We start from the raw sequence: 26430 nt of genomic DNA on the forward strand, positions 1-26430 counted from the left end.
ATCTAGCACGTTGTCAGGTGCTCCATATTTTGTATTCCATTAAATGCTGAGCTTTGCTCAGGGATAGAGCTGACTCACTTGGAAACAGACTGGTCCTTCCAGAACTTCCTTTCATGATCTGTTAGGTAGGTCTGGAGCAGTGCTCAGCCTCGGGCTAATTATACCTCACATGGAGGCAAGACTTTCTGGAGGACTCTTCCCAGTGTCTCATACATTGTTGGTTTTTCCAGTCTGCCTGGGGGGATCAAGCACCATTCCCAGTGGTGGGTAAGCAGTAGGCTCTGTCCCTCTGGCCCTTTCAGATGGTTTGGATGGTAGTTTCCTCACACACATCACTGATCCATCCTCTGTTAAATACTCACTGGGCCTCTCTGGGGATCTCCTGATTTTCTTCCTGTGCAGCTCTCTCCTCCCAGGTAGAGAGTCCTAGGAACCCTAGATGCCTTGGTCTCCGTGACTCTCAGTTCTCGGCTCTGTCTCAGTCTCCCCGCCCAGTAGCATGGCCTGGAAAGTTGCTCAAGGTAGTAAGCTGGGGCAATTGCAGGGCTCACCTCTTTTGTTTCCCACCTCTTGGGGGTCACTGTCCTTCACTGTCCGATGTCCAGTGGCTTGACACTATTATCTCATTTCATCTGAATTTTAGGGTTTTTCACGTAGGAGAGTAAATCCGGTCCCTGTTACTGGTCCAGTTCCCTTATTTCTTCTCCACATGATAAATTTCAATTCCTCTAAATGATGGTTAGATGATTTCCTATTGTTTCTTCTGTTGGCAAGATGGGGAACCACGGGTCCCCTTCCTCCATGCCACCTTGACTAAGTTATCTAAATTACTGATGGACTAGCTACTATATTCAGAATTCTACTATAGAAAAATTAGTGAGACAAATGTAGGTAGAAATAATTATTTTCACAGAATGATTTTTTGAAGACCACATGATATTTCTGCCAAAGTATTAAAGTTTTTAGAACACCAAACACTGGATCTGACTGGATGTTCAGCAAGAAGTCAAGGAGATTAATGAGTTCTGAACACCCCCCCTTACCTGTACATCCTGTATGCTGAGTTCAAGCATATGACTGGTTGCCAGCTGTGTATAGTGCACATTGATTCCTGTGAGACTTGCAAAGACCAGTTCTTCTGGGACTTTATTAATTAAGGACAACCCAATTCCACCTTCTAACTTCACAAGCACCTGAAAGGAAACCAAAATATGGCAGGCTGACAGGTTAAAACAGAGCTCAAGGTAGCCAGGAGAGTGCAAGGAAGTAAACGGCTTTAAATCCCGCCACTCTGTGTCTCTGGGCAGGTGAAAACCTCGGAGGAGAGTTGTATTACCCACCTGGATGGCTCAAAAGCCTGTCTCACTAGAAGCCCTTCTCTCCGGGCCCACTCACCACCCCAACCAGAACTCCAGGGCGCTATGATGACACCTCCACCAGAACACTGATGACATTCTGCATTTCCTTACAGGAATGTAACTGTTTGAGAATCTTTCTCCCTATTTGGGATGCAAGTTCTTAATAGGTTATTCACCGAACTTCCATACATCCAACACAGTGCTTTATATACAGAAATTTGATGTTTTTTAAATCACTGAATAAACATCAAATAAGTATGTGTTTCATATTCATCTCATCTTCCTTTTTAAACTTTTCACTTTCTTCCCAATGCCCAAACAGGGAGAGGGGAAGGAAGATATCAGAGTCAACTGGGCCCAAAAAAAAATCTAGCTTGCTTATTCTTGACCTTAAGTCCTCTTTAAATTCAAATACTTTAGCTTTCTTTATTGTCATCTTACTTTAGCAACATTTGTTACATTCTGATTCCACTTGAGCCATCATTTCTATAACATTCGCACATTCATGCTGTGAAAACAGTAAACACTGTGAAGCAATACCTATATTTAGAATTCATACAGAGCAGAAAGAAAAGAGGTCTAACCTGAGAAAATCACACAGCAAAATTCTAAAGAAATTGACAATCAAAGAAATGAACTTAAGATTATTTAAAACTTACTTCCAATTCCTGCTCTGTATCTGGATTCTTTAATTTCTGCAGCTCTTGTTCAGTAACAGGAAGTTCATCCACTTCATATGATGAACGGTCACTTTTCCGTTGGGAGAAATCTGTTATCTGAAGTCAAATGAAACACTGTATTTACTAGGGCTCACACTTCCATAGTGAAACTCATTCCATAACAATGGTGCAGGTCAAAAGTCACTCTGTGCCCAGGAATCCTATGGAAGTTAGTGGTTTCCAAACCAGTGCTAAGGGGAGATTTATGTGACCCTGAGGCAAACTTGGTTTTAAGTCTGGACAGCAAACGCGAAGCTGCAGACCCTGAGAACCTCACACAATGGGGTGCGGCATCGACAGGTGATCTAGAATTACACTCAAGTCAAAATACACAGACCTCAGGATCACTGCGTTCAACTTCTGCCTCACACGAAGGATACTTTTAAAGAGGCATCGTGGATTATGGCATACTATCTCAGAGGTCACTGCTGCATACCAACATCTTTCCTTTGTCCTTAGCTCTCTAATTACATTACGACCTGACAGATCCTTATCTCCAGCACAGATCTCTCCTGAGCTTCAGGCCAATATTTACACTGACTTCTAGACATCTTCATGTAGACATCATACACTTAACAAGCCCAAAACTTAAGTAATTTCCCCCAGAAGTCTGCTCTGTGTTCGTCTCTTAATGATGTGGATTATCGTCCTCCGAGGTGCCCAAATCAGAATCTTGAAGGCCATTCTTGACTCCTTTCTCTCTCTCATCCCCACATTCAATCGATCACTCAATCGGACCAGACTCTGCCTCTAAATGAGCTTTCATTTCTGTTCATTTCTCTCCAAACCCGTCCAGCCCGCCCAGGGCCGTTTACTCTAAACCAGGCCACCATGACCTCATCTAGACGACTGCAGGCGCGTCCTAAAGGGCCTTCCTGTATCTCCAGTCTCCTTTCACTTCAGTTCCCCACGTTGCAGCCAGAGCGAGCGATCTAAAATAAATTTCTGATCATGTCATTTCCTGACTACTTGTTGCTGTACAAAACCCACAAAATTTCAGCAAGTATCAGGCTTTTAATGATCTGGCCCCTGCTTCTGTCTCCACTCTTATTTCTTAACACATTCTATGTGTCAGTGGGTCATTCTCTTTTATCTCCGGCCTTCACTTATCAACTTCCCAAATACCATACAATTTATTTATGTAAATTATTGCTTCTTGTTTGTCTACCCCACTAGAACGTAAGCTCCAAGGAGGCAGGCAATTTTATCTGTTTGTTCACTGGTATACGCTCAGTACGTGGAACGATGCCTGGCTCCAATGGTGCTCAGTAAATAACCGGTAAGTGAGCACTCCCATGATGAGCGCGCAGTGCCTCTGCCCTTCCCTCTCTAATTGGCTAACTCCTTTCGGTTAACCTTGAGATCTCTTTAAACATTACTTCTCTTAGGAAGCCCCTCCAGTCTCCAAATCCAAGAATACCAATCCTTTCTGTATACTCCCCATAACAGAGTCTATCCCACTTTTATAACACAACATTTTAATTGTCTGATTAGGGACCTCATGTATCTTTTTGGTGTGAATGTTATTAATATGTCAATTATTTAAATTAATACATTAATATAATGACAACATTGATAACAATAATATGTACTACTCTGGGTGTTATATTCTTTAATTCTAATATTTTATTTTTTATATCATCTTATATTTTACTCACACTTTAATTCTTATAATGACTTTGTGAGGTGGGTCTTATCCCTCGTTCTATGAGTGAGGACACCATATCCTAATGTCCAGCACAATTATTTCAATAAATATTTGTTGAATGACTGACCACTGCAGGAGGCGGGGCTACACTGAGAGTCACGTCAGTTCTTCTATAAATTATCACCTGGAGTGCTCTAGTTGGTCCATCTGGGATGACTCGGATGGATAACATTCCAGAACCAGGCCTCATCTTTTGGTTAATAAATTGTTGTTCGGGTGGAACTGGCCCCAAAAGCTCCATGGAAGTGTCGGGACCAAGAACAACTTCAGCTCCATCAAACAGACCAGAAAGCCCTCCTTTGGCCTGAAGGACAGAGTAAAGACGTGTAAGAAAAGGCAAAAGCAAATGCACTGACTTTGACAATCTAACATGTCATTTGAAACAAGTCACCAAATTTAAATTCTCTTTTGAAGGGTCATGGTCAATGCACAGCAGAGTATTTACTATTTTTTCACCTTTAGAGATGATGAAAAACAGTAGGCTTACTTGGGGAAGATGGAAATTATGCTATATGAATTTAGGGAATCATGAGTAAGATAATTCCATGAATAGAATATATTGGTTTAGTAATAACTTCTAGCTAATAAAATAAGCTTTAAAAAAAAGTACCCAAAGTCCTGTTTGTCTCAGTATTCTCATTAAAGTTTGCTTAAAAATCTGAAACAATCTGAAAATAAGGTAATTATTACTACCACTCAGCCTTCCAATAAGAAGAAAATTCTAGAGTTGAGAACCTCCCTAAACAGGCCTATGGCTGGGCAATCAACTCAAATATGCAAAAGACAGAGTCTCTTGGAAAACGAAATAGGGAGCTAGGAATGTCACCTTAAGCCTAGTTCTTCAGGCCTTTGGAGAAAAGCACCTTCCTGCTATGTGCCCCAAGTAAACTGGAGTCTACAGGATGATGCTTGTGAGAGAGCAACTACAGGGCTAGAGAAAACAACGGCTAGAGTGTCTAGGTCTCCTTTGCTCATTTTTAAATACTTAGTGATGAGTAATGAAAAGGAAACTCTGAGCTGGGTTTATAGGGCAGGTTTCAACACGGAGAAAGCTTTTTATGACTGTTGTAAGTTTAGAAAGAAAGTGCACACACAACCTTATAAGGGCAGTGTCGGAAAATGTTTTAATGCTTTCAATTACTTTATTCGGAATAATAAGATTAAAGCAAGCTTATTTCCCTAACGAAAACACATTCTACTCTGCTGAACACTACTGTTATTATGGGGTCATTCACAAGCAGAGAAATGACTAAATAGATTCAGGGAACAACAAACACCACAAAGGGGAAAATGCTCCAAGAGAATCGGAATTACATGGGCTTTAGAAACAAACCAGAAGTAAAGTTAGGGTCAGACACAGAACCCACCAATTACTACAAGCCTTCTTTTGCCTGTAGAAGTCTGAATTGTATTGCTAATTGAAAATCGCAAATCCATTCCAGATGTGTGCTTCACATAAGTAAGCAGCTTGTCTTTGATGAAAAAAGCTCAGGGCAACAGAGATAAAGAAAATAAATCTCAGCAAATAGCAGTCAGAGGCTCCTTACAGTTTTGTACATTGCCCTGGCGAACAATCTCCCATCACTGAAGGACAGACTGGTTCCCACCAGGACAGACACAGGAAGAATTCCCTAGCCAGGGCCTGATGTTCTAGTGTTTTACCTTCTGGGTAAAACCTCAGGCTGAGGCAGAAATGCACAGACAATCACCTGTGTTGTTCTGCTATACGCCCAAACCTCTGAGACAACTTCCTACCCACTCATCTCAGATCCATGGTCTCATTCCTGGCCTGAAACCAGAAGGGCAGAAAATCCAAACCCTTGGTAATTTTCCAAATATGTATTTGCTTATTATGGGGTAGACTGGCTGAGTAGACAACAGAGGAAAGTGACCAGTAATCTTCATTCTGACATTTGCTACAGTGATTAAATGCTTATTTGGGCACCACTAAGAATGCAGAAATAAACAAAATCAAGAGCATGTCGAGCCCATGATGATTACTCACCATCTCACAGGACACTTCACAAAAGACTCCTAGCTATTACATTAACTTTATAGGCCTAAAACTCATCCATCTAACTTAGTGGTACGCTTTTAGCTAACATTTTTCTTTCTTTTTTTTGAAAATTACATAGGTAGTTTGCCATCAAATGAAAAAATCAACACCAGCCAACAAAAAAGAATTCTATCACTCAAAGAGGATGGAACCTCTGGGTTCACAATGCGTTTGTTATATATCACCTTCAAGAACACTTCCCAGGTAAATATACACAGATGCACAATAAAAGTTTCTTGACTTTCCTTTAACTAAAATGGAATGATATAATAGATATTTGCTCCATAATTATTTTTTCCCATTTAACAACGTATCACGTATATCCTAATCAAGACTTTGCTTCAAAGAAGGTTTAACTACTGCTTGCTGTACCTGGGGATGTCAAAAACGACTGACCTGGACCACCAGTCCATGTAACCCACATGTCAGTTTTCCTTCTCGAAAATTCCACGTCTGAGTGGTGCTTCGCCTGCGATCAGGCTTTCTCAGCATCAGTGGCTCATATCTGGAAAGGGAAATGCAGTGAGTCCTCTGAGGCAAATATTTCCAGCCTGAAGACAACATCAGAATCATGGTTTTGCTCCTCTTTCTTCCAACATCCTCTGCCCTTAAAGTCTACTGGGCAGTAAGCTTGAATCCTACGGCAGCAAGTATCTCAACGAATAAAGAAGAATAAAACAAAATGAAAATAACAAAAAAGGGACATAGAGTGCTATTAAGACTTTAAAGATTCATAATACAATATAATAATATGGGTTCTTGCATTCTCACAATGACAAGTTATGAGGCAGTATGAGAAGGGCTTTCTGCTAAACATATTTTAAAATCTTTTCAATAGTTCTTTTGCTGTTTTATTTCCAAATTCTTTTATTTTACATTGGGCTTTAACCTGTAAGTCATCTAAAGTCATTCTAGAAGTAAATAAGGTATTAACTGAAAACAAATACACTGATTTTTATGGAGAAACTAAGGCACAGGTAAATAATTTATTCACAGATAAAGGGTTCATCTGAACCCAAGGAGTTAGTCATAAAAGCAGATTTGATTATTCTCTTAATAATTTATTTCTGCTTTGAAAAGATTTAACACAATTCTTAGAAAGATTAAAAATAAGCAACTGTTCACTTCCAGGGAGGAAGGTGGGTGAAACTTTGGGTCAGAGAGACGTTCACCTTTCATAACGTATCCTTATTGTTTGAATTTTTTTAACATCTGCATGGGCATTTCCATAATAACTTAAAAAAATAAAATGAAGCCCCAAAATATTCATATTCAGGAATGTGACAGGTTTCTGTTATTGAAGAAAAATATGAATATAAAAATACAGATTCTTACTTCATTTATGGAACTCTCCCTTTCGGGTATAGATGTCCTCTGAGTCTGAATCTGAAAGCAATGAACTTGAATGAAAAGTTGCCTAGAAAACTACCTGTTGTCCGTTACTGCAGCAAGACCAGCAATATCTAAGATGGCAGACCCCTCGGCAGAGCGGGCTGCTAGGGGCTTATTGGGGTTGTGAGGCACCGAAGAGCCCTCGTGGGCCAGCATGCCTGTTCCAGTCATCCTCCACAGCTGGGAACGCTTCCCTGGCTCCTGTTGCACAGAGACAGAAAGAGCCATCACGCATAGCCACAGCTTCACATAAGGGCTTCAGGAGCCTCACACAAGGGCTGAACGAGTTCTCAAGTAGGAACTGTCGACACTTAGACATTTTCCCACATTATATAAATGCTTAAACTTTCATTGTTGTCAATCCCTAGATGCACTTAGGATAAAATATGCTAAATTCCTGAACCAAACAATCAAAAATTACAAACAATGTAAATTTAAAAAATGTATTCTTTTCAGGGTCCGGCCCGGTGGCGTAGCGGTTAAGTGCGCACGTTCCGCTTTGGCAGCCTGGGGTTCGCCAGTTCGAATCCCGGGTGCGGACATGGCACCACTTGGCAAGCCATGCTGTGGTAGGCGTCCCACATATAAAGTAGAGGAAGATGGGCATGGATGTTAGCTCAGGGCCAGTCTTCCTCAGCAAAAAGAGGAGGATTGCCGGCAGATGTTAGCTCAGGGCTGACCTTCCTAAAAAAAAAAAATTTATTCTTTTCATATACTTAATATTTTCTGAGCAAGCTAGTCAGTCGAGGTTCAGTCTAATCTCTTCCACTAGCTAGCCACGACAACTGCTGTTCCAGATGGTGACTCTCAGCACCCACACCTTAAAGAGTGATCCAGTTAAACGAATTACATGAATTATATGTGATATTTGCAGTATTTTGTCTTCGGCAATCCTCACTCCTGGCAGACAACCAGAACCTACCAGAGGGCTTCTCCTCTCCCATGTTTATAACGGAAGCATACTATATTGATGGTTTCCAATTTACAAGTTGATTGTATTCAATTATTAAGTTGACTGTGTTCAAAGGTATACTAAGTTGACTGCTGTTAACTCTAAATATATTTTCTCCTCAGGAATATTTTATAAATAGCATTTGGACTTGCAGGTAAATCCATGAGAGTAGATATAATCCATTATATACAAGAAGTAACAATAATAATAATAAAATAATAACATTTATTGAGAATTTACTATGTGCCACCACTGACCCATGGGATTTATATGTGGTAACTCACTTAATACTCAAAAAAACCGAATGAGGTGTATACTATTATTATCTCTTGTCACAGATGAGGAAGTTAAGACTTAGTGAGATGAAGAAATTTCCCCGTAGTCACACAACTAGCAGGTGGCAGAGTGAAGATTTGACTCTCTGCTGCCTGATTCCAGAGCCGACCTGCTTAACTGCTGTGCTACACTGCTTTTCTAACACAACCCTTCAAGTTCCATTCCAGTAACACCTAACCATTTAGAACACTCTTTCTATGGGAGAGTATACTTTAGCTCGACTTGTCAGGACCACATCCCCTCTCACCAGGCAGGAGCTTCTTCAGACACTTCTGGGTACCGCACACTTATCCACATGCTGCCCCTGAGTTGGAAGGACAGCTTCTGCATTATATTTAAAGTAAAAACTAACAAAGTAATATGGATGCTGGAGTCACACCCTAGGATTTGAAACCCAGCTGCACCATTTACTAGCTGAGTGACCTGAGACAAGTTACTAAATCTCTCAGAGCCTTTGTTTCCTGATCTGTCGGGGGGGAAATGAAGCTACCTCTTAGGGTTCTTCTATCAGTGTAACAAATACAAGGCACTCAGCACGTGCTCAGCACAGGGTATGGCCTCCATAGATGTTTGCTACGTCACTATGATTACAACTTTTTACATAGCACTTTATGTACATTATCTTAAGTGACTCTTCTTACAAACCTGGGAGACCAGCAGGAAAACGAGGCTCAGTGACAATGGTGACATAGCAGATATCATACATCTTTAAGTGACAAAGCCAGAACTCAAACCTAGAAAGCTACAATGCTCTCTCGACTGCCTGCCCCCTGCCTCCTGCATCTGTAAAGGGAGAAGAAACTTCTCCACCTGTGGTCCCCACATGCTGACATCTCTGTTCACAGTAAGAGGATATATCCATCCATAGTACCAAAACCACATGGAAAAGCATCTCAATCATCCTGCAGATGTTCCAGACTGGGAACCAAAGCACAGATGCCCAGGTGAAATCAAGTTTTCAAACATGGATTCCTCTACTGCCTACCCATATGGACAGACTCATCAGAGTTGGAAACTACCTCTTAGGGTTCTTGTATCAGTGTAACAAATACAAGATTTTTAATTTCCACTTAAAAATCTGAGATGTACCACTCTCCTTCCAGTTCCCTGCCCCTCTTCCCTCACAATTTAGTCCTAAGACCTTTAGATGAGAGTGAGGAAGGCAGAAGTCCATGGGGGCTGTGTGAGAGTGTGCGTGTGTGCGTGTGTGAGTGTGTTTTTGTGTGTGTGTGTTGGGGGTGGGTTGTGGTGGCCCAGCCCCACAGTGGGGTGTTGAAGCCCAAGATGGCTGACAATCGATCTATACCAAGTTGGGGAGGGCAGCTTAGTGTGGGTTCTCAAAGAGGAAGAGAAGTGCAGGGGGGCACTCCTGCGAGGGGTGGGGGCTGGAGGGGCAGCTGCTCAGCAGGTGGAGATCACAGCCCAAGCCAGGTACAGGGTGTGTCAACATGGGGAGCAGGGACACAACTGTGGTGATAGAAGACGGGTTACATTCAGGGGAATTGATCAAATTAATAAATATATTCTTAGTGCTGGACAAGGGAGTCACATATATATGAAAAGGGAGAAAATTAGAATGACCTTTGTGATGCTGGACTAGAATTGGAAATAGTGTGAACTGCTGATTTTTAATATATACAGATAGACTTAGAAATATGTACATTATAGAAATAAACATATATGACATGTGCATGTACATGTATATACATGTCTATATATTACATACGTGTATGTATGCACACACATGTCATGTACACATAAAATCCCTAGCTCTGTCCCCTGAGAGCCTGGAAACAGCGACACCATAAGAGCAACAAGTGCACCTAGCGTACAAATCTTAAGTTTCTCTGATAAAAGGGATTAGGGCTCCTTGAAGAAGTGGCAAGTTCCAGGAAAGCTGCAGGGAAGGTAAGAGATGAGCCCAGAATAACTTGCTGTGTCAGAAAGTAAGGAAGTGCTGCAGGAATGAGGGGCACATGCCAAAAGGACACAGAAGGTTAAAGGAGCTCCCACTGGCCAAATATGAGAATTGAGCATAAAAATAAATACTGACAGTAACAGATAAACCCCCAAATAACACAGGAACCCACAGTGACATCCATAATGCTGTGCACTGAGCTGTGCCCCCCAATTCCTGTGCTGAAGACCTAACCCACATCGGGATAGTATGTGGAAACGGGGCCTTCGGGAGATAATTATGCTTAGATGAGATAGTGAGGGTGGGGCTCTCCTATTGGGATTAGTGTCCTTATAAGAAGAGACACCAAAGAGCTTGCTTTCTCCCTCACTGGCCCCACTCTCTCTCTGCCATGTGAGGACGGTGAGCAGGTGGAGGTTTACAAGCCAGGAAGAGGGCCCTTACTAGGGAGTCAAATCAGCCAGCACCCTGATCGTGCATCTCCCAGCTCCAGAACAGTGAGAAACAAATTCCTGGGGCTGGCCCGGGGCGCAGCGGCTAAGTTGGCTAAGTTTGCATGTTCCGCTTCTCGGCAGCCCGGGGTTCGCCAGGACGGATCCCGGGTGCGGACATGGCACTGCTTGGCAAAAAGCCATGCTGTGGTAGGCGTCCCACATACAAAGTGGAAGAAGATGGGCATGGATGTTAGCTCAGGGCCAGTCTTCCTCAGCAAAAAGAGGAGGATTGGCAGCAGTTAGCTCAGGGCTAATCTTCCTCAAAAAAAAAAAAAAATTTTTTTTAATTAAAAAAAATAAACTAATGCGAAAAAAGAAAGAAATTCCCATTGTTGAAGTCATCCAGCCCATAGTATTTTGTTATGGAAGTCCAAGCTAATACATACATATACATACATACATTTACACATAGAAAATTTGATGAGGAACAGGATATTTGCATAGTCTCAAAGCACCTCTCTACGAAATGTTTATTAAACACGGAGGAAAAGAGAAGCTTCACTTCACAGTGGAGAGGGTGGCAGGCACCAACTTACTCAGGTGCTAAAGTCAACATCACCGGCAAAAGGACAAATCAAAATCACAGCATCACTTCCACAGAATTTCTGCCAACTTTTCTGTAAATTTGAGACTCTTTCAAAATAAAAAGAAAAAAACCCAAACAAACAAAAACCTAAGACGTCAAACATTCTATTCTTGGTTTCCAGTTAAAGAGCACAAGTCCATCTCCTGATGCCAACTCACAGAACTTTGTTTTAAATGTGAATGCAACTCACTGATCATCTACCTTCTATTTACCAGTTTCATCCTTATCAAGTGAAATAACAACTGTGAAAATGTACAAGTTATAAAATCTTACTTAACATGTTTTTTGTTACTTTATAAAAAATAGCTGTTTTTGTCTGCTTAACAGTCAACCTAGCGCTTGGAACTATACATATCTTTATTATTCATGTTTTGCTGACCACACCTGATGATCATATCCCACTTGATAAATCATCTTCCTCCTGAGTTGGTTTTCATACACCCTAATATCCTCATCAACTTGAAAATTCTTTGAACGTCATCCAACAATATCATTTCTGAAGGCTCTTCCATTTCTTTTTTCAATTTGCTTGCCTTCTGTCAGAGTTGCTTTTTTTGTTTTTATTTTTATTTTTTTATTTTTTATTTACTTTTTTTTTTTGAGGAAGATTAGCCCTGAGCTAACTGCTGCCAATCCTCCTCTTTTTGCTGAGGAAGACTGGCCCTGAGCTAACATCCATGCCCATCTTCCTCTACTTTATATGTGGGATGCCTACCACAGCATGGCCTGCCATGTGGTGCCATGTCCGCACCCGGGATCCGAACCGGCGAACCCTGGGCCACCAAAGCGGAACGTGTACACTTAACCACTGCACCACCCGACTGGCCCCCTTCTTTTGTTTTTAAATTATTACTTTTCAAAATTTTCTTTTTCAAAATTCCCAATAAATGCTCCAAAAATTGTTTACTTTCAATTACTGTGCCTCATGGTCTCTTTAGTCATCACCAGTCCCAAATTTCACTTCTAAAATGCATCTCACACATAAGCACAGCCTTATATAAAAGAGTGTGGTAACATTTTAAGCAAATTTAAACTGATGCGATATAAAAATACATGGAGAAGTATTATCAATCCTAAGATTGACAGAGGGACGAACCTTAAAAACACTGGGCTAAGTGAAAGACGCCACTCACACAAGACCACTCATGCGAGAGTCCAGCACAGGGAAGCGTACAGAGAGAATGTGCATCAGCGATCCCTTAGGGCTCGGGGCTAAGGGGCTCATGTGGGTGGTAGCTAAAGGACACAGGGTTTCTTCTTGAGGTGATAAACTCTCTAAAACCGAGTGTAGTGATGGCTACACGTATCTGTGGATACGCTAAAAACCACTGAACTGTCTATTTCAAATAGGCGATTAGTATGGTATATGAACTATATCTCAATAAAGCTCTTAAAAAATATAAAACTGAGGGGCTGGCCCCGTGGCCGAGTGGTTGAGTTCGCGCGCTCCGCTGCAGGCGGCCCGGTGTTTCGTTGGTTCGAATCCTGGGCGCGGACATGGCACTGCTCATCAAACCACGCTGAGGCAGCATCCCACATGCCACAACTAGAAGGACCCACAACGAAGAATATACAACTATCTCCCGGGGGGCTTTGGGGAGAAAAAGGAAAAAAAATAAAATCTTTAAAAATATATATATAGGTCGCTTCCAAGATGGCGCCGTGAGTAGTCCTCTTTGTCTCTCGCCCTTCGAGTCTACAATTATTTGGACACTTATCGCTTGACAAAGGATATCCAGACAGCATCTCAGGACGTCTGAGACACCCACGCGACTATACATCGGAAGGCGGACGGACTTTCCTCCGGGAGGATGTGGAAATAGGTGAAAACTCTCCGACCCCGACGGGCAGCCTAGTACCCGCAAGCGGCTTTCTTCCAACGGACGCCCCCAGAGGATCCACACACATCTAGGGCAGGAGCGAGAACACAACAGAGGAGCGACGGTGGAAACAGGTGACCAGAACCCTACTTAAACCCCCCGCAATTACTCCTAAACGCAGAGGGAAACTTTGGAGTTGCACACCTGAGCCCGCGGGGAGAGTCTCTCCCCGCCATTGGCGGGGAGACCCGGCCTGGTGCTCGGGGCGCCCGGAGGGTCCCAGAGAGAGACACGGTGGGCACGGAGGTCTCCCAGCTGCCGTTGCCCGCCCCGTGGGACTAGGGATTGCCGGAGATCTCGGAGAGGACCGGGGCGGGGGATCTTTCAAAGGCGGGTCCGGCGACCCGGTGGGGAAGCGCCGGAGCTCCGCCAGGCAGCAGACAAAACTCTCTGTCTGCCGGTAGCAGAGGGGCCACGCTGAGCATTCAGAGCTCCCGGCAGAGGCCCGGACAGAAGCCCAGAGGGCGGGGCGACCCCCAGCTGCCGTTGCCCGCCCCGTGGGACTAGGGATTGCCGGAGATCTCGGAGAGGACCGGGGCGGGGGAATTTTCAAAGGCCGGATCGGCGACCCGGAGGGGAAGTGCCGGAGCTCCCCCAGGCAGCAGACAAAACTCTCTGTCTGCCGGTAGCAGAGGGGCCACGCTGAGCACTCAGGGCTCCCGGCAGAAGCCCGGACAGAAGCCCAGAGGGCGGGGCGACCCCCAGCTGCCGTTGCCCGCCCCGTGGGACTAGGGATTGCCGGAGATCTCGGAGAGGACCGGGGCGGGGGAACTTTCAAAGGCGGGTCCGGCGATCCGGTGGAGAAGCGCCGGAGCTCCGCCCGGGCAGCAGACAAAACTCTCTGTCTGCCGGTAGCAGAGGGGCCACGCTGAGCATTCAGAGCTCCCGGCAGAGGCCCGGACAGAAGCCCAGAGGGCGGGGCGACCCCCAGCTGCCGTTGCCCGCCCCGTGGGACTAGGGATTGCCGGAGATCTCGGAGAGGACCGGGGCGGGGGATCTTTCAAAGGCGGGTCCGGCGACCCGGTGGGGAAGCGCCGGAGCTCCGCCAGGCAGCAGACAAAACTCTCTGTCTGCCGGTAGCAGAGGGGCCACGCTGAGCATTCAGAGCTCCCGGCAGAGGCCCGGACAGAAGCCCAGAGGGCGGGGCGACCCCCAGCTGCCGTTGCCCGCCCCGTGGGACTAGGGATTGCCGGAGATCTCGGAGAGGACCGGGGCGGGGGAATTTTCAAAGGCCGGATCGGCGACCCGGAGGGGAAGTGCCGGAGCTCCCCCAGGCAGCAGACAAAACTCTCTGTCTGTCGGTAGCAGAGGGGCCACGCTGAGCACTCAGGGCTCCCGGCAGAAGTCCGGACAGAAGCCCAGAGGGCGGGGCGACCCCCAGCTGCCGTTGCCCGCCCCGTGGGACTAGGGATTGCCGGAGATCTCGGAGAGGACCGGGGCGGGGGAACTTTCAAAGGCGGGTCCGGCGATCCGGTGGAGAAGCGCCGGAGCTCCGCCCGGGCAGCAGACAAAACTCTCTGTCTGCCGGTAGCAGAGGGGCCACGCTGAGCATTCAGAGCTCCCGGCAGAGGCCCGGAGAGAAGCCCAGAGGGCGGGGCGACCCCCAGCTGCCGTTGCCCGCCCCGTGGGACTAGGGATTGCCGGAGATCTCGGAGAGGACCGGGGCGGGGGAACTTTCAAAGGCGGGTCCGGCGATCCGGTGGAGAAGCGCCGGAGCTCCGCCCGGGCAGCAGACAAAACTCTCTGTCTGCCGGTAGCAGAGGGGCCACGCTGAGCATTCAGAGCTCCCGGCAGAGGCTCGGACAGAAGCCCAGAGGGCGGGGCGTCCCCCAGCTGCCGTTGCCCGCCCCGTGGGACTAGGGATTGCCGGAGATCTCGGAGAGGACTGGGGCTGGAGAGAGTTCCAGAGACCCAGCTTAGTAGCCTAGGGGGAAACCCTACAGGCTCACAGAAGCCTTAGGGAAAGCCTCTGCACAGCACCAGTAGAAGGCACCCAGCCGCCAGCCACAAGGCTGGAAGACCCCAGGGCAAAAGCAGCATAGCTAGGTGTACTAACCACAGACTGTAGAAGATGCCAATAGCTCTCCTGCGACCCATAGAGGACAAGTGAGATTTGGTGGGTGCCGACAGCAACCGAGCGACAAATAAAAGTGATCCCACCCCTGGCCGCTGGAAAAGCCCATAACACCGGTGCAGACCCCAAGGAGAGAGCGCATCTAGGTGGGCAACAACAGTAGGCACCTGCAGTCTGAAGCCCCCCGTGACGGCCCCCACGGCAGAGGAGGGAATCCAAAGGGCCACTGTGGCTACGAAGAGGGGCCCAGGCCCAGTTAGCAACTACGGACAGGGTTCCTGGTTGGTGAAGTATAAACAGCTGCTCCCCCCACCGCAGCAGCTGAAACAAGTGAAAGGAGCAACTAAACTCTATCTCCATGCGGAGGCACAAATCAACATCATCAAGCAATATGAAAAAATACATCAAATCTCCAGAACAGAAAGAAAGTAACAAATACACAGAAAACAATCCCAAAGAAAATGAGATATATAACCTAAATGATGATGACTTCAAAACAGCCATCATTAAAATACTCACTGAGTTAAGAGAGAATTCTGACCGACAACTCAACGAGTTCAGGAGCTATGTCACAAAAGAGTTTGATACGATAAAGAAGAACCAAACAGAAATACTGGAAATGAAGAACACAATAGAGGAGATTAAGAAAAATCTAGATGCTCTGAACAGTAGGGCCGATAATATGGAGGAAAGAATTAGCAATTTGGAAGATGGCAATATAGAATTGTTGCAGGCAGAGGAGGAGAGAGAAGCAAGACTTAAAAGAAATGAAGAAACTCTCCGAGAATTATCAGACACAATTAGGAGATGCAACGTAAGGATTATAGGTATACCAGAGGGAGAAGAGAAGGAGAAAGGGGCAGAAAACCTATTCAAAGAAATAATGGCTGAGAACTTCCCAAATCTGGTGAGGGAGATGGATCTTCAGGTGACAGAAGCCAATAGATCTCCAAACTTTATCAATGCAAGAAGACCAACTCCACGGCATATAGTAGTGAAGCTAGCAAAAGTCAACGACAAGGAGAAAATATTAAGGACAGCCAGGCAAAAGAAACTAACCTACAAAGGAACCCCCATCAGGCTATCAGCAGATTTCTCAGCAGAAACTTTACAGGCTAGAAGAGAGTGGAATGATATATTCAATAATCTGAAGGACAAAAACCTACAGCCGAGAATTCTCTACCCAGCGAAAATATCCTTCAAATACGATGGAGAAATAAAAACTTTCCCAGATAAACAAAAATTAAGGGAGTTCATTGCCACAAAACCTCCTCTTCAGGAAATCCTCAGGAAAACCCTCATTCCTGAAAAATCCAAAAAAGGAAAGGGACTACAAAACCAAGAGCAGAGGAGATAAGTAGAAGGACAACAACAGAGAGTAGCAGCTCTACATCAGAACAGATTAAACCATGGGACGAGAAACAAAGGAAACTGAAGAAAACCGGAAAACAAGACACAAAATGGTAGTGGTAGGCCACCACGTCTCAATAATCACTCTAAATGTAAACGGATTGAACTCCCCAATCAAAAGACACAGAGTGGCAGGATGGATCAAAGAACAAGATCCAACAATATGCTGCCTCCAGGAAACACACCTCAGCCCCAAAGACAAACACAGACTTAGAGTGAAGGGATGGAGAACAATACTCCAAGCTAATAATGAACAAAAGAAAGCAGGTGTCGCTATACTAATATCAGACAAGGTAGATTTCAAAGCAAAACAGATAAAGAAAGACAAAGAGGGACAGTATATAATGATAAAAGGGACTCTCCACCAAGAAGACATAACACTTATAAATATATACGCACCCAACACAGGAGCACCAAAATTTGTAAAGCAACTCTTAATAGAACTAAAAGAAGACATCAACAACAATACAATAATAGTAGGGGACCTCAACACACCATTAACACCAATGGACAGAACATCCAGACAGAAAATCAACAAGGAAATAATAGAATTAAATGAAAAATTAGACCAGATGGACTTAATAGATATATATAGAACACTTCATCCAAAAACAGCAGGTTACACATTCTTCTCAAGTGCACATGGAACATTCTCAAGGATTGACCATATTTTGGGAACCAAAGCAAACATCAATAAATACAAGAGAGTTGAAATAATATCAAGCATCTTTTCTGATCATAACGCTATTAAACTAGAAATCAACTACAAGAAAAAAGCAGAGAAAGGTGCAAAAATGTGGAGACTAAACAACACGCTTCTCAACAAACAATGGATCATTGAAGAAATTAAAGAAGAAATCAAATATTATCTGGAGACAAATGAAAATGAGAACACGACATACCAAATCATTTGGGATGCAGCAAAAGCAGTCCTAAGAGGGAAATTCATCGCAATACAGGCTCACCTCACTAAACAAGAAAAAGCTCACGTAAGCAACCTCAAACGACACCTAACAGAACTAGAAAAAGAAGAACAAACAAGGCCCAGAGTCAGTAGAAGGAGGGAAATAATAAAAATAAGAGCAGAAATAAACGATATTGAAACAAAAAAGACAATAGAAAGGATCAATGAAACAAAGAGTTGGTTCTTCGAAAGAATTAACAAAATTGACAAACCCCTAGCCAGACTCACCAAGAAAAGAAGAGAGAAATCGCAAATTAATAAAATCAGGAATGACAGAGGAGAAATCACAACAGATACCAATGAAATACAAGAGATCATAAGAGAATACTATGAAAAACTATATGCCAACAAATTGAACAACCTGGAAGAAATGGACAAATTCCTAGACTCCTACAATCTCCCCAAACTGAATCAGGAAGAAATGGAGAATCTGAATAGACCAATCACAAGTAAGGAAATAGAAACGGTAATCAAAAACCTCCCCAAAAACAAGAGTCCAGGACCAGACGGCTTCTCTGGAGAATTCTACCAAACATTCAAAGAAGACTTAATACCTATTCTCCTCAAACTGTTCCAGAAAATTGAGAAAGATGGAGAACTCCCTAACACATTCTATGAAGCCAACATCACTCTGATCCCCAAACCTGACAAGGACAACACAAAGAAGGAGAACTACAGGCCGATATCACTGATGAACATAGATGCAAAAATCCTCAACAAAATTTTGGCAAACCGATTACAGCAATACATCAAAAAGATTATACACCATGATCAAGTGGGATTTATACCAGGGACACAGGGATGGTTCAACATCCGCAAGTCAATCAACGTGATACACTACATTAACAAAATGAAAACCAAAAACCACATGATCATCTCAATAGATGCAGAGAAAGCATTCGACAAGATCCAACACCCATTTATGATAAAAACCCTCAGTAAAATGGGTATAGAAGGAAAGTACCTTAACATAATAAAGGCCATATATGATAGACCCACAGCCAACATCATACTCAATGGACAAAAGCTGAAAGCCATCCCTCTGAGGACAGGAACAAGACAAGGGTGCCCACTTTCACCACTCCTATTCAACATAGTTCTGGAGGTGCTGGCCAGAGCAATTCGGCAGGAAAAAGAAATAAAAGGAATCCAAATAGGTAACGAAGAAGTAAAACTCTCGTTGTTTGCAGACGACATGATCTTATACATAGAAAACCCCAAAGAATCCACAGAAAAACTATTAGAAATAATCAACAACTACAGCAAAGTAGCAGGGTATAAAATTAACGTGCATAAATCAGTAGCATTTCTATACACTAACAATAAACTAACAGAAAAAGAACTCAAGAACTCTATCCCATTCACAATAGCAACGAAAAGAATAAAATACCTTGGGATAAACTTAACCAAGGAAGTGAAGGATCTATACAATGAAAACTACAAGACTCTCTTGAAAGAAATAGGCGATGACATAAAGAGATGGAAAGACATCCCTTGCACATGGATCGGAAGAATAAACATAGTTAAAATGTCCATACTACCTAAAGCAATATACAGATTCAATGCTATCCCAATCAGAATCCCAAGAACATTCTTCACAGAAATTGAACAAACAATCCTAAAATTCATATGGGGCAACAAAAGACCGCGAATTGCTAAAGCAATCCTGAGCAAGAAAAACAAAGCCGGCGGAATCACAATCCCCGATTTCAAAACATACTACAAAGCTACAGTGATCAAAACAGCATGGTACTGGTACAAAAACAGGTCCACAGATCAATGGAACAGAATTGAAAGCCCAGAGATAAAACCACACATCTATGGACAGCTAATCTTCGACAAAGGAGCAGAGGGCCTACAATGGAGAAAAGAAAGTCTCTTCAACAAATGGTGCTGGGAAAACTGGACAGCCACATGCAAAAGATTGAAAATTGACCATTCTTTTTCTCCACACACCAAAATAAACTCAAAATGGATCAAAGACCTAAAGATTAGGCCTGAGACAATAAGTCTTTTGGAAGAGAATATAGGCAGTACACTCTTTGACATCAGTTTCAAAAGAATCTTTTCGGACACTGTAACTCCTCAGTTGAGGGAAACAATAGAAAGAATAAACAAATGGGACTTCATCAGACTAAAGAGCTTCTTCAAGGCAAGGGAAAACAGGATTGAAACAAAAAAACAGCTCACTAATTGGGAAAAAATATTTACAAGCCACTTATCCGACAAAGGGTTAATCTCCATAATATACAAAGAACTCACACTGCTTAACAACAAAAAAACAAACAACCCGATCAAAAAATGGGCAGAGGACATGAACAGACATTTCTCAAAAGAAGATATGAATATGGCCAATAGACACATGAAAAGATGTTCATCATCGCTAATCATCAGGGAAATGCAAATCAAAACTACACTAAGATATCACCTTACCCCCGTTAGATTGGCAAAAACATCCAAAACCAAGAACGACAAATGTTGGAGGGGTTGTGGAGAAAGAGGAACCCTCATACACTGTTGGTGGGAATGCAAACTGGTACAGCCACTATGGAAAACAGTATGGAGATTTCTCAAAAAGTTAAAAATAGAAATACCCTATGACCCAGCCATCCCATTACTGGGTATCTATCCTAAGAACTTGATATCAGATATCTCAAGAGTCCGTTGCACCCCTATGTTCATTGCAGCATTATTTACAATAGCCAAGACGTGGAACCAGCCTACATGCCCAGAAACTAATGATTGGATAAAGAAGATGTGGTATATATACACAATGGAATACTACTCAGCCATAAAAAAAGACGAAATTGGCCCATTCACAACAATGTGGATGGACCTCGAGGGTATTATGTTAAGCGAAATAAGTCAGTCAGAGAAAGACGAACTCTATATGACTCCACTCATAGGTGGAAATTAGTATATTGAGAAGCAGATCTGATTGGTGGTTACCAGGGAAAAGGGGGGGTGGGGGGAGGGTACGGAGGGGGAAGTGGTGTACCCACAACATGACTAACAAAAATGTACAACTGAAATCTCACAAGGTTGTAATCTATCATAACATTAATAAAAAAAAAAAAAAAAAAAAAAAAAAAAAAAAAAAAAAAAAAAAATATATATATATAAAACTGAATTAAAAACACATGTATTAAAGTTTCATCTGATGTGAAAAATTTGAAGTAATTTAAATCTCCCCCCTCAATTAAAAATGTGATAAGAGTTGTATAACCTTAAAGCCAAATGAATCACGCATGAGCTCGATTCTTGCCTCACGTGATAGCACTTTATGTGACAAAAGGCATACTTTGCCAGCATTAGGGCCGCTGAGGCGGTAAGCAGACATCCTCCATCAGAGTTATTTGGGATTACGTCCTTTACATTATGAGAAACCTTCAGGAACACACCCCTCAGGTGAGTGTGTTTCAAATAATCACAGTTGGTGGTCTCGCTCCTCTCAGAGGAGCGTCCACAGCCCTGTGTCCTCAAACATCTTTCATTTGGAAGTCGGAACTGTTTACTAGCAGTCCTGGCACTCGTAACAATACTTCTGGCTAAATTTTACTGTCTCACGGTTTGTACCTAGGTCTATTAGCATGAACATTTCCCTAACCCAACTTGAAAAGAACGTCAGCATAAAAAGGGAAAAAAACTTCAGTTGGATAATTTTTTCATTCATTTTAGGGAAAAGCAGATTAGAGGAGTGTTGCAACAGAAAAATAGAGCAATAAAAATGACAGATCACAAATTTGAAAAAAAATAAATTCAAGAACTAAGTTCTCCAAAAAGGCCTTGAAGACGAGAAGGGCTTGGAAACCCTGGGGCAGCCGTCCCAGGACAGCGGGAAGGGCACGGACTGGAGCGGTCACGTTGCCGAGGTCCCACCCGAGCAGGTGGTACAGCCCAGGTCTCCATTTCCTCAGCTGGAGGACAGCTCGCACTAGACGACCCGAGCACTAAAAGTCTCCAAATTCCAAGCACTCTTACCTTTTTCTTTAAAATGACTCTTTGTGTCTTTGGTGAGACGTCCAAGACGAGCTCCGCACAGGTAACGGCCTTGTTGGAAGCCACAGGCCTTCCTGTCCCCTCCTGTAAACTAGAATGTTAACAATAATGTGTAGACACACACATACACGTACAGCCGTATACTGACATATGCACTCAGGTACTCATAAGCAAATGCCTAAAACCTCTATTAGAAAGAAGAGAATTTTCTTTAAATCACAGAAGAAAAAGTCTGACTCAATAGCAGAAAGACCAAGGTTGTGGTATTTTCCTGACAGTCATTGTCAGAGGACATACTCTGATATTTCCCCTCTCCTGATAATTTTAGTAGCTTAAAATTCAGGCATAAAAAGGTGACTATATATCTTCAGAGGAAAAACAAACAAAAAAACCCCACTAAGCCAGACATTCCAAGGGTCCGAGAATTTGCTCTACTCTTTGAAAAGCAGAAGATCAGCATCATTGCATCTCCAAGTCTTGGCAAGAAATCAGAAGTCCCTTTAGGATGAAAAGAAACAAAGCCTTCATAATCACCTTCCTCCAACTCAATCGTGTTGTGTTTCTCTGTGGCTTAAGAATCCTAAGCTTTATGGAATGCTGCAGCCGAGCTACACTTCAGAGTGTTTAGATGAGGTTTTATTTAGATTATTCTCCTGTTTCCACTAATCTCTATCATCAAAAAAGGGAGTGATAAATTCAGAGTTAAAAACTAGTTTTCATGACACCAAAAGCATAAGTGACCCCCCCAAAAAAGAGATAAATTAGATTTCAACAAAATTAAAAACTTTTGTTCTTCAAAGGACACCATCAAGAAAGTAAAGACAATCCACAGAATGGGAGAAAATATTTGCAAGCCATATATATGATATGATATTTGTATCAATATTATATAAGAAACTCTCAAAAGTTCAACAATACAAAGGCAAAAACTCATATTTAAAAATGGGTGAAGGGGAGCCAGCCCCGTGGCTGAGTGGTTGGGTTCGAGCCCTCCACTCAGCAGCCTAGGGTTTCGCTGGTTGGGATCCTGGGCATGGACATGGCACTGCTCATTGGGCCACATTGGGGCGGCGTCCCACATGCCACAGCTGGAAGGACCCACAACTAAAATTACAACTATGTGCTGGGGGGATTTGGGGAGAAAAAGCAGAAAAGGAAAAAAGAATGGAGTAAAATAGGTGAAGGATTTGAACAGACATTTCTCCAAAGAAGATATACAAATGGCCAAAAAGTACATGAAAAGATCCTCAACATCATTAGTTATTTAAAAAATGCAAATTAAAACAATGAGATGCCACTACACATCCAGTAGGACGGCTACAATAAAAAGAAAACAAAACAGAAAATAAGTGTTCCTGAGGATGTGTAGAAACTGGAACCCCTGTGCATTACCTGTGGGAATGTAAAATGATTTAGCTGCTGAGGAAAAGAGTAGAGCAGTTCCTTAAAAAGTTAAACATAGAATTACCATAGACTCAGCAATTCCATTCCCAGGTATAGAAACAAAAGAATTAAAAACAAGTACTTAAACAAACACATGAATGTGGATAGCAGCACTGTTCACAATAGCCAAAAGGTAGAAACCACACAAATGTCCATCGATGGATGAATGGATAAACAAAATGTGGTGCTTAATCACATACAATGGAATATTACTCAGCCAGAGTAGGAATGAAGTACTGATACACGCCACAATGTGGATGAACCTTGAAAACATTATGCGAAGTGGAAGAAGCCACATATTCTATGATTCAATTTATGGAAATATCTGGAATAGGTAAATCCATAGAGACAGGAAGCAGACTGGCAGTCGCCAGGGGCTGGGAGAAGAGGGCAGTGGGGAGTTAGTACTTAACGGGTTTGGAGTTCCTTTTTGGGGTGATGGAAATTAGTGGGACTAGACGGACATAGTCGCACAGCATCATGGATGTACTAAATGCCACCGAACTGTTCACTTTAAAATGGGGGGCCGGCCTGTGGCCGAGTGGTTAAGCTCACACGCTCCACTATGGCGGCCCAGGGTTTCACCAGTTCAGATCCTGGGTGCCAAAATGGCACAGCTCATCAGGCCATGCTGAGGCGGCGTCCCACATGCCACAACTAGAAGGACCCACAACTAAAATACACAACTATGCACTGGGGGGCTTGAGGGAGAAGAAGGAAAAAATAAAAAATAGAAAAAATTAAAAAAATCTTAAAAAAATAAAATGAAATAAAATGGTTAATATTATGTTATGTGAATTTTACCTCAATTTAAAATACAAAACAACAAAAACAAAACTAGTCTTCTTCCCCATCACTAGTTCTCTCCAAAAATGCAAGAAATAGGATCTAATACATTCCGAAAGACAGTTCAACCTCTCAGCACACCAGGATTCCCAGGAGCTTCTCCCGTCCTCTGCTCCCGTCTGTTCAACCCATTAAACTCATAATCCTCCCCCAGGACTCCTCAGTTAAAGAGCTTAGTAGGTATTGGAATTTAACATAAGAACATAAGAGAAAAACATGATTAGCAACCAGATTAAGAACTAGCCTTTCAGGCACTAAAACCTTAATCATGTCACTCTGTTGAGGACCATAATCTTTCAAAAGAAACAAACACGACTGACTGAATTCTAACAAGACAAATATCCCAGCACAATCATTAACAAAGAGAACTAGGAACAGGGAACGGCTCCGCTAAGCAAAGATGTCCATTCAGTTCATTACCAGAGAAATCCGGACTGCAGGCAGATGAGAGAGAACGCACACACCCAGAGTTTACCTTGTGGGCCTCAACCACATACAAAAATATCATTCATAAGCAACGTTATTCAGAACATTTCAGGAAGGAATATGACTTTAAATATCCAGTTCATCAAGCGATTTACATTTGTAATGCTAAAGATTCAGCTATTTTCCCTGTTTCTTCACGGATAAACCTTAAAATTGGCCCCGTAACCAGCACAGAAACAATAAACTGTGTTCACATGTTGGTGGGATGACTACTTTTTAAACCCCAATGTTTTGAACGTCCATGTGCAAATCTATATACCAGTCTAACACAGAAGTAGAATAAGCTGGCTACTCTTCACCTGAGGTTTCTAAATACAACAGTCAGACAACAGTGAGGATTACATTCTAAGGCAACTGGAATTACTGCCAAGTTAAGCTACGTTGCTTGGCTTTAGGTGACCATTAAGATATACCCTTAAGTGTCTGCTTAATCAGTATTCTCAGTGAGGGGGGAGTCAGAATGGTGATCTGAAGAATTATGATGAAGATTAGTCAGTTTCAAACGAGGAAAGGGGTAAACCAAACTGAAAAATAGCAGCAAGAAGTTTAAAAATATATAAAAAAACACCATCTTTGAGCAAGAGGAATTTAAGATACTATAAGAACAACACCTTATCCAGTTGTTAAATCCTAGAACAGATTACTGGAGAGAGCCTCAAAAAGACCAGAGTCTTGCCTCTTTGGATAAATTTTAATCCAGCCAGTAGACAAGAGTTTAGATTAAAGACCTCTCAAAATACACTTTGAGCCTAGGATTTGGTAAAGAATGGAAGGAATCTTCCTTCATCCTTCGGCCTCCTGAGAAATGCTTAAAATTTAAAACCAGTTAATAATTAGAACCTTCTGCTTTATAAGAAAAGCAATTTAACCCAGAATTACCCAGAGAATGTATATGTAGCAGCAATGTAAATGAAATTTTCATAATAAAGCTGTCGGTTATCCTGGAAATCATTCATGTTGCAGCTGATCTCAGAGGAACCTGCCCCTTTCACAGTCAGAGTGATAAAAGGTGGCAGTGTAGGTTCGTCCCAGGCATAATCCAATGAAGTCATGGGCTTCACTTCAGTTCGGAGCCTGGGTTCAGCCACCCCATGCTGAGTAAAGACGACCGGAACCTACAGTGATGGCAGAGAGGAGAGAGGACTTTCGTTCAGAGTGATGTTACTGGAAAGCGATTCACTGCTTCCTAGGTTTAAATTCCAGATCCTTCCCAAACAAACCCTACATGCTATAAGCACAAGGGAGGTTCATCGTCTCGCCTCTTCAAATGCCTTTCTAATCATCTTCCAAATTGCAAAAAGCCCACCATTATGGGCTACGGCCTGTTGGGAAAAGTGCTTTAAGAAGCCTTGCCATGCTAAATACCTAGGGAAACCAATTCCATCCTTTCAATGGCATCTGTTCTACCCTCACCCTCCGTGATACACTTTGAACCAGAAAGGAAAGGAAATTTTGGAATTCGGCTACAGAAAGTCACATATTTTAAGATGTTATTCAAAAGCAGAATTTAAAATAAATCTAATGATTTACATTTTGGCTTATTTGGAAGATTTATAAAAATACTAAGCAACAGTAGAACTGTGCATTCCCACTGTCATTGGACAGTCTGCTCCCTCTCTCTGTTTGTATGGAATGTCTACAAAGGGCACCACATCAAACAAATAATCTAGTCAAAATAAGTTTTGTGGGCTGAAAAGTCACTTCTGGACAAGGCTGCCCAGCAACCAAAATAACCAGGAGAGGGGGCCGGCCTGGTGGCGTAGTGGTTGGGTTCACACACTCAGCTTCAGTGGCCCAGGGTTTGAGGGC

At 42.9% G+C, this 26430-nt stretch overlaps 1 protein-coding gene across 14 annotated transcripts in view; it reads right to left on the minus strand.

Moving 5' to 3' along the window:
* Positions 1–26430, minus strand: part of VPS13D (vacuolar protein sorting 13 homolog D) — a 253463-nt gene that overhangs the window by 106627 nt on the left and 120406 nt on the right. For all 14 annotated transcript variants that reach the window (XR_011433300.1, XR_011433299.1, XR_002806312.2 and 11 more), the window contains 7 exons: positions 25501–25736; positions 21829–21937; positions 7271–7434; positions 6238–6346; positions 3910–4089; positions 2018–2134; positions 1044–1193 (listed from right to left, as the gene is read on the minus strand). Coding sequence is in view for 10 of the 14 variants with exons in the window: in XM_014737614.3 (XP_014593100.3) it covers positions 1044–1193; positions 2018–2134; positions 3910–4089; positions 6238–6346; positions 7271–7434; positions 21829–21937; positions 25501–25736 (1065 nt within the window). In the remaining 4 variants the exon portion in view is untranslated. The remainder of the gene's footprint in view (positions 1–1043; positions 1194–2017; positions 2135–3909; positions 4090–6237; positions 6347–7270; positions 7435–21828; positions 21938–25500; positions 25737–26430) is intronic.

The sequence above is a fragment of the Equus caballus genome, chromosome 2 (assembly GCF_041296265.1).
Source record: "Equus caballus isolate H_3958 breed thoroughbred chromosome 2, TB-T2T, whole genome shotgun sequence".
NCBI lineage: Eukaryota > Metazoa > Chordata > Mammalia > Perissodactyla > Equidae > Equus > Equus caballus.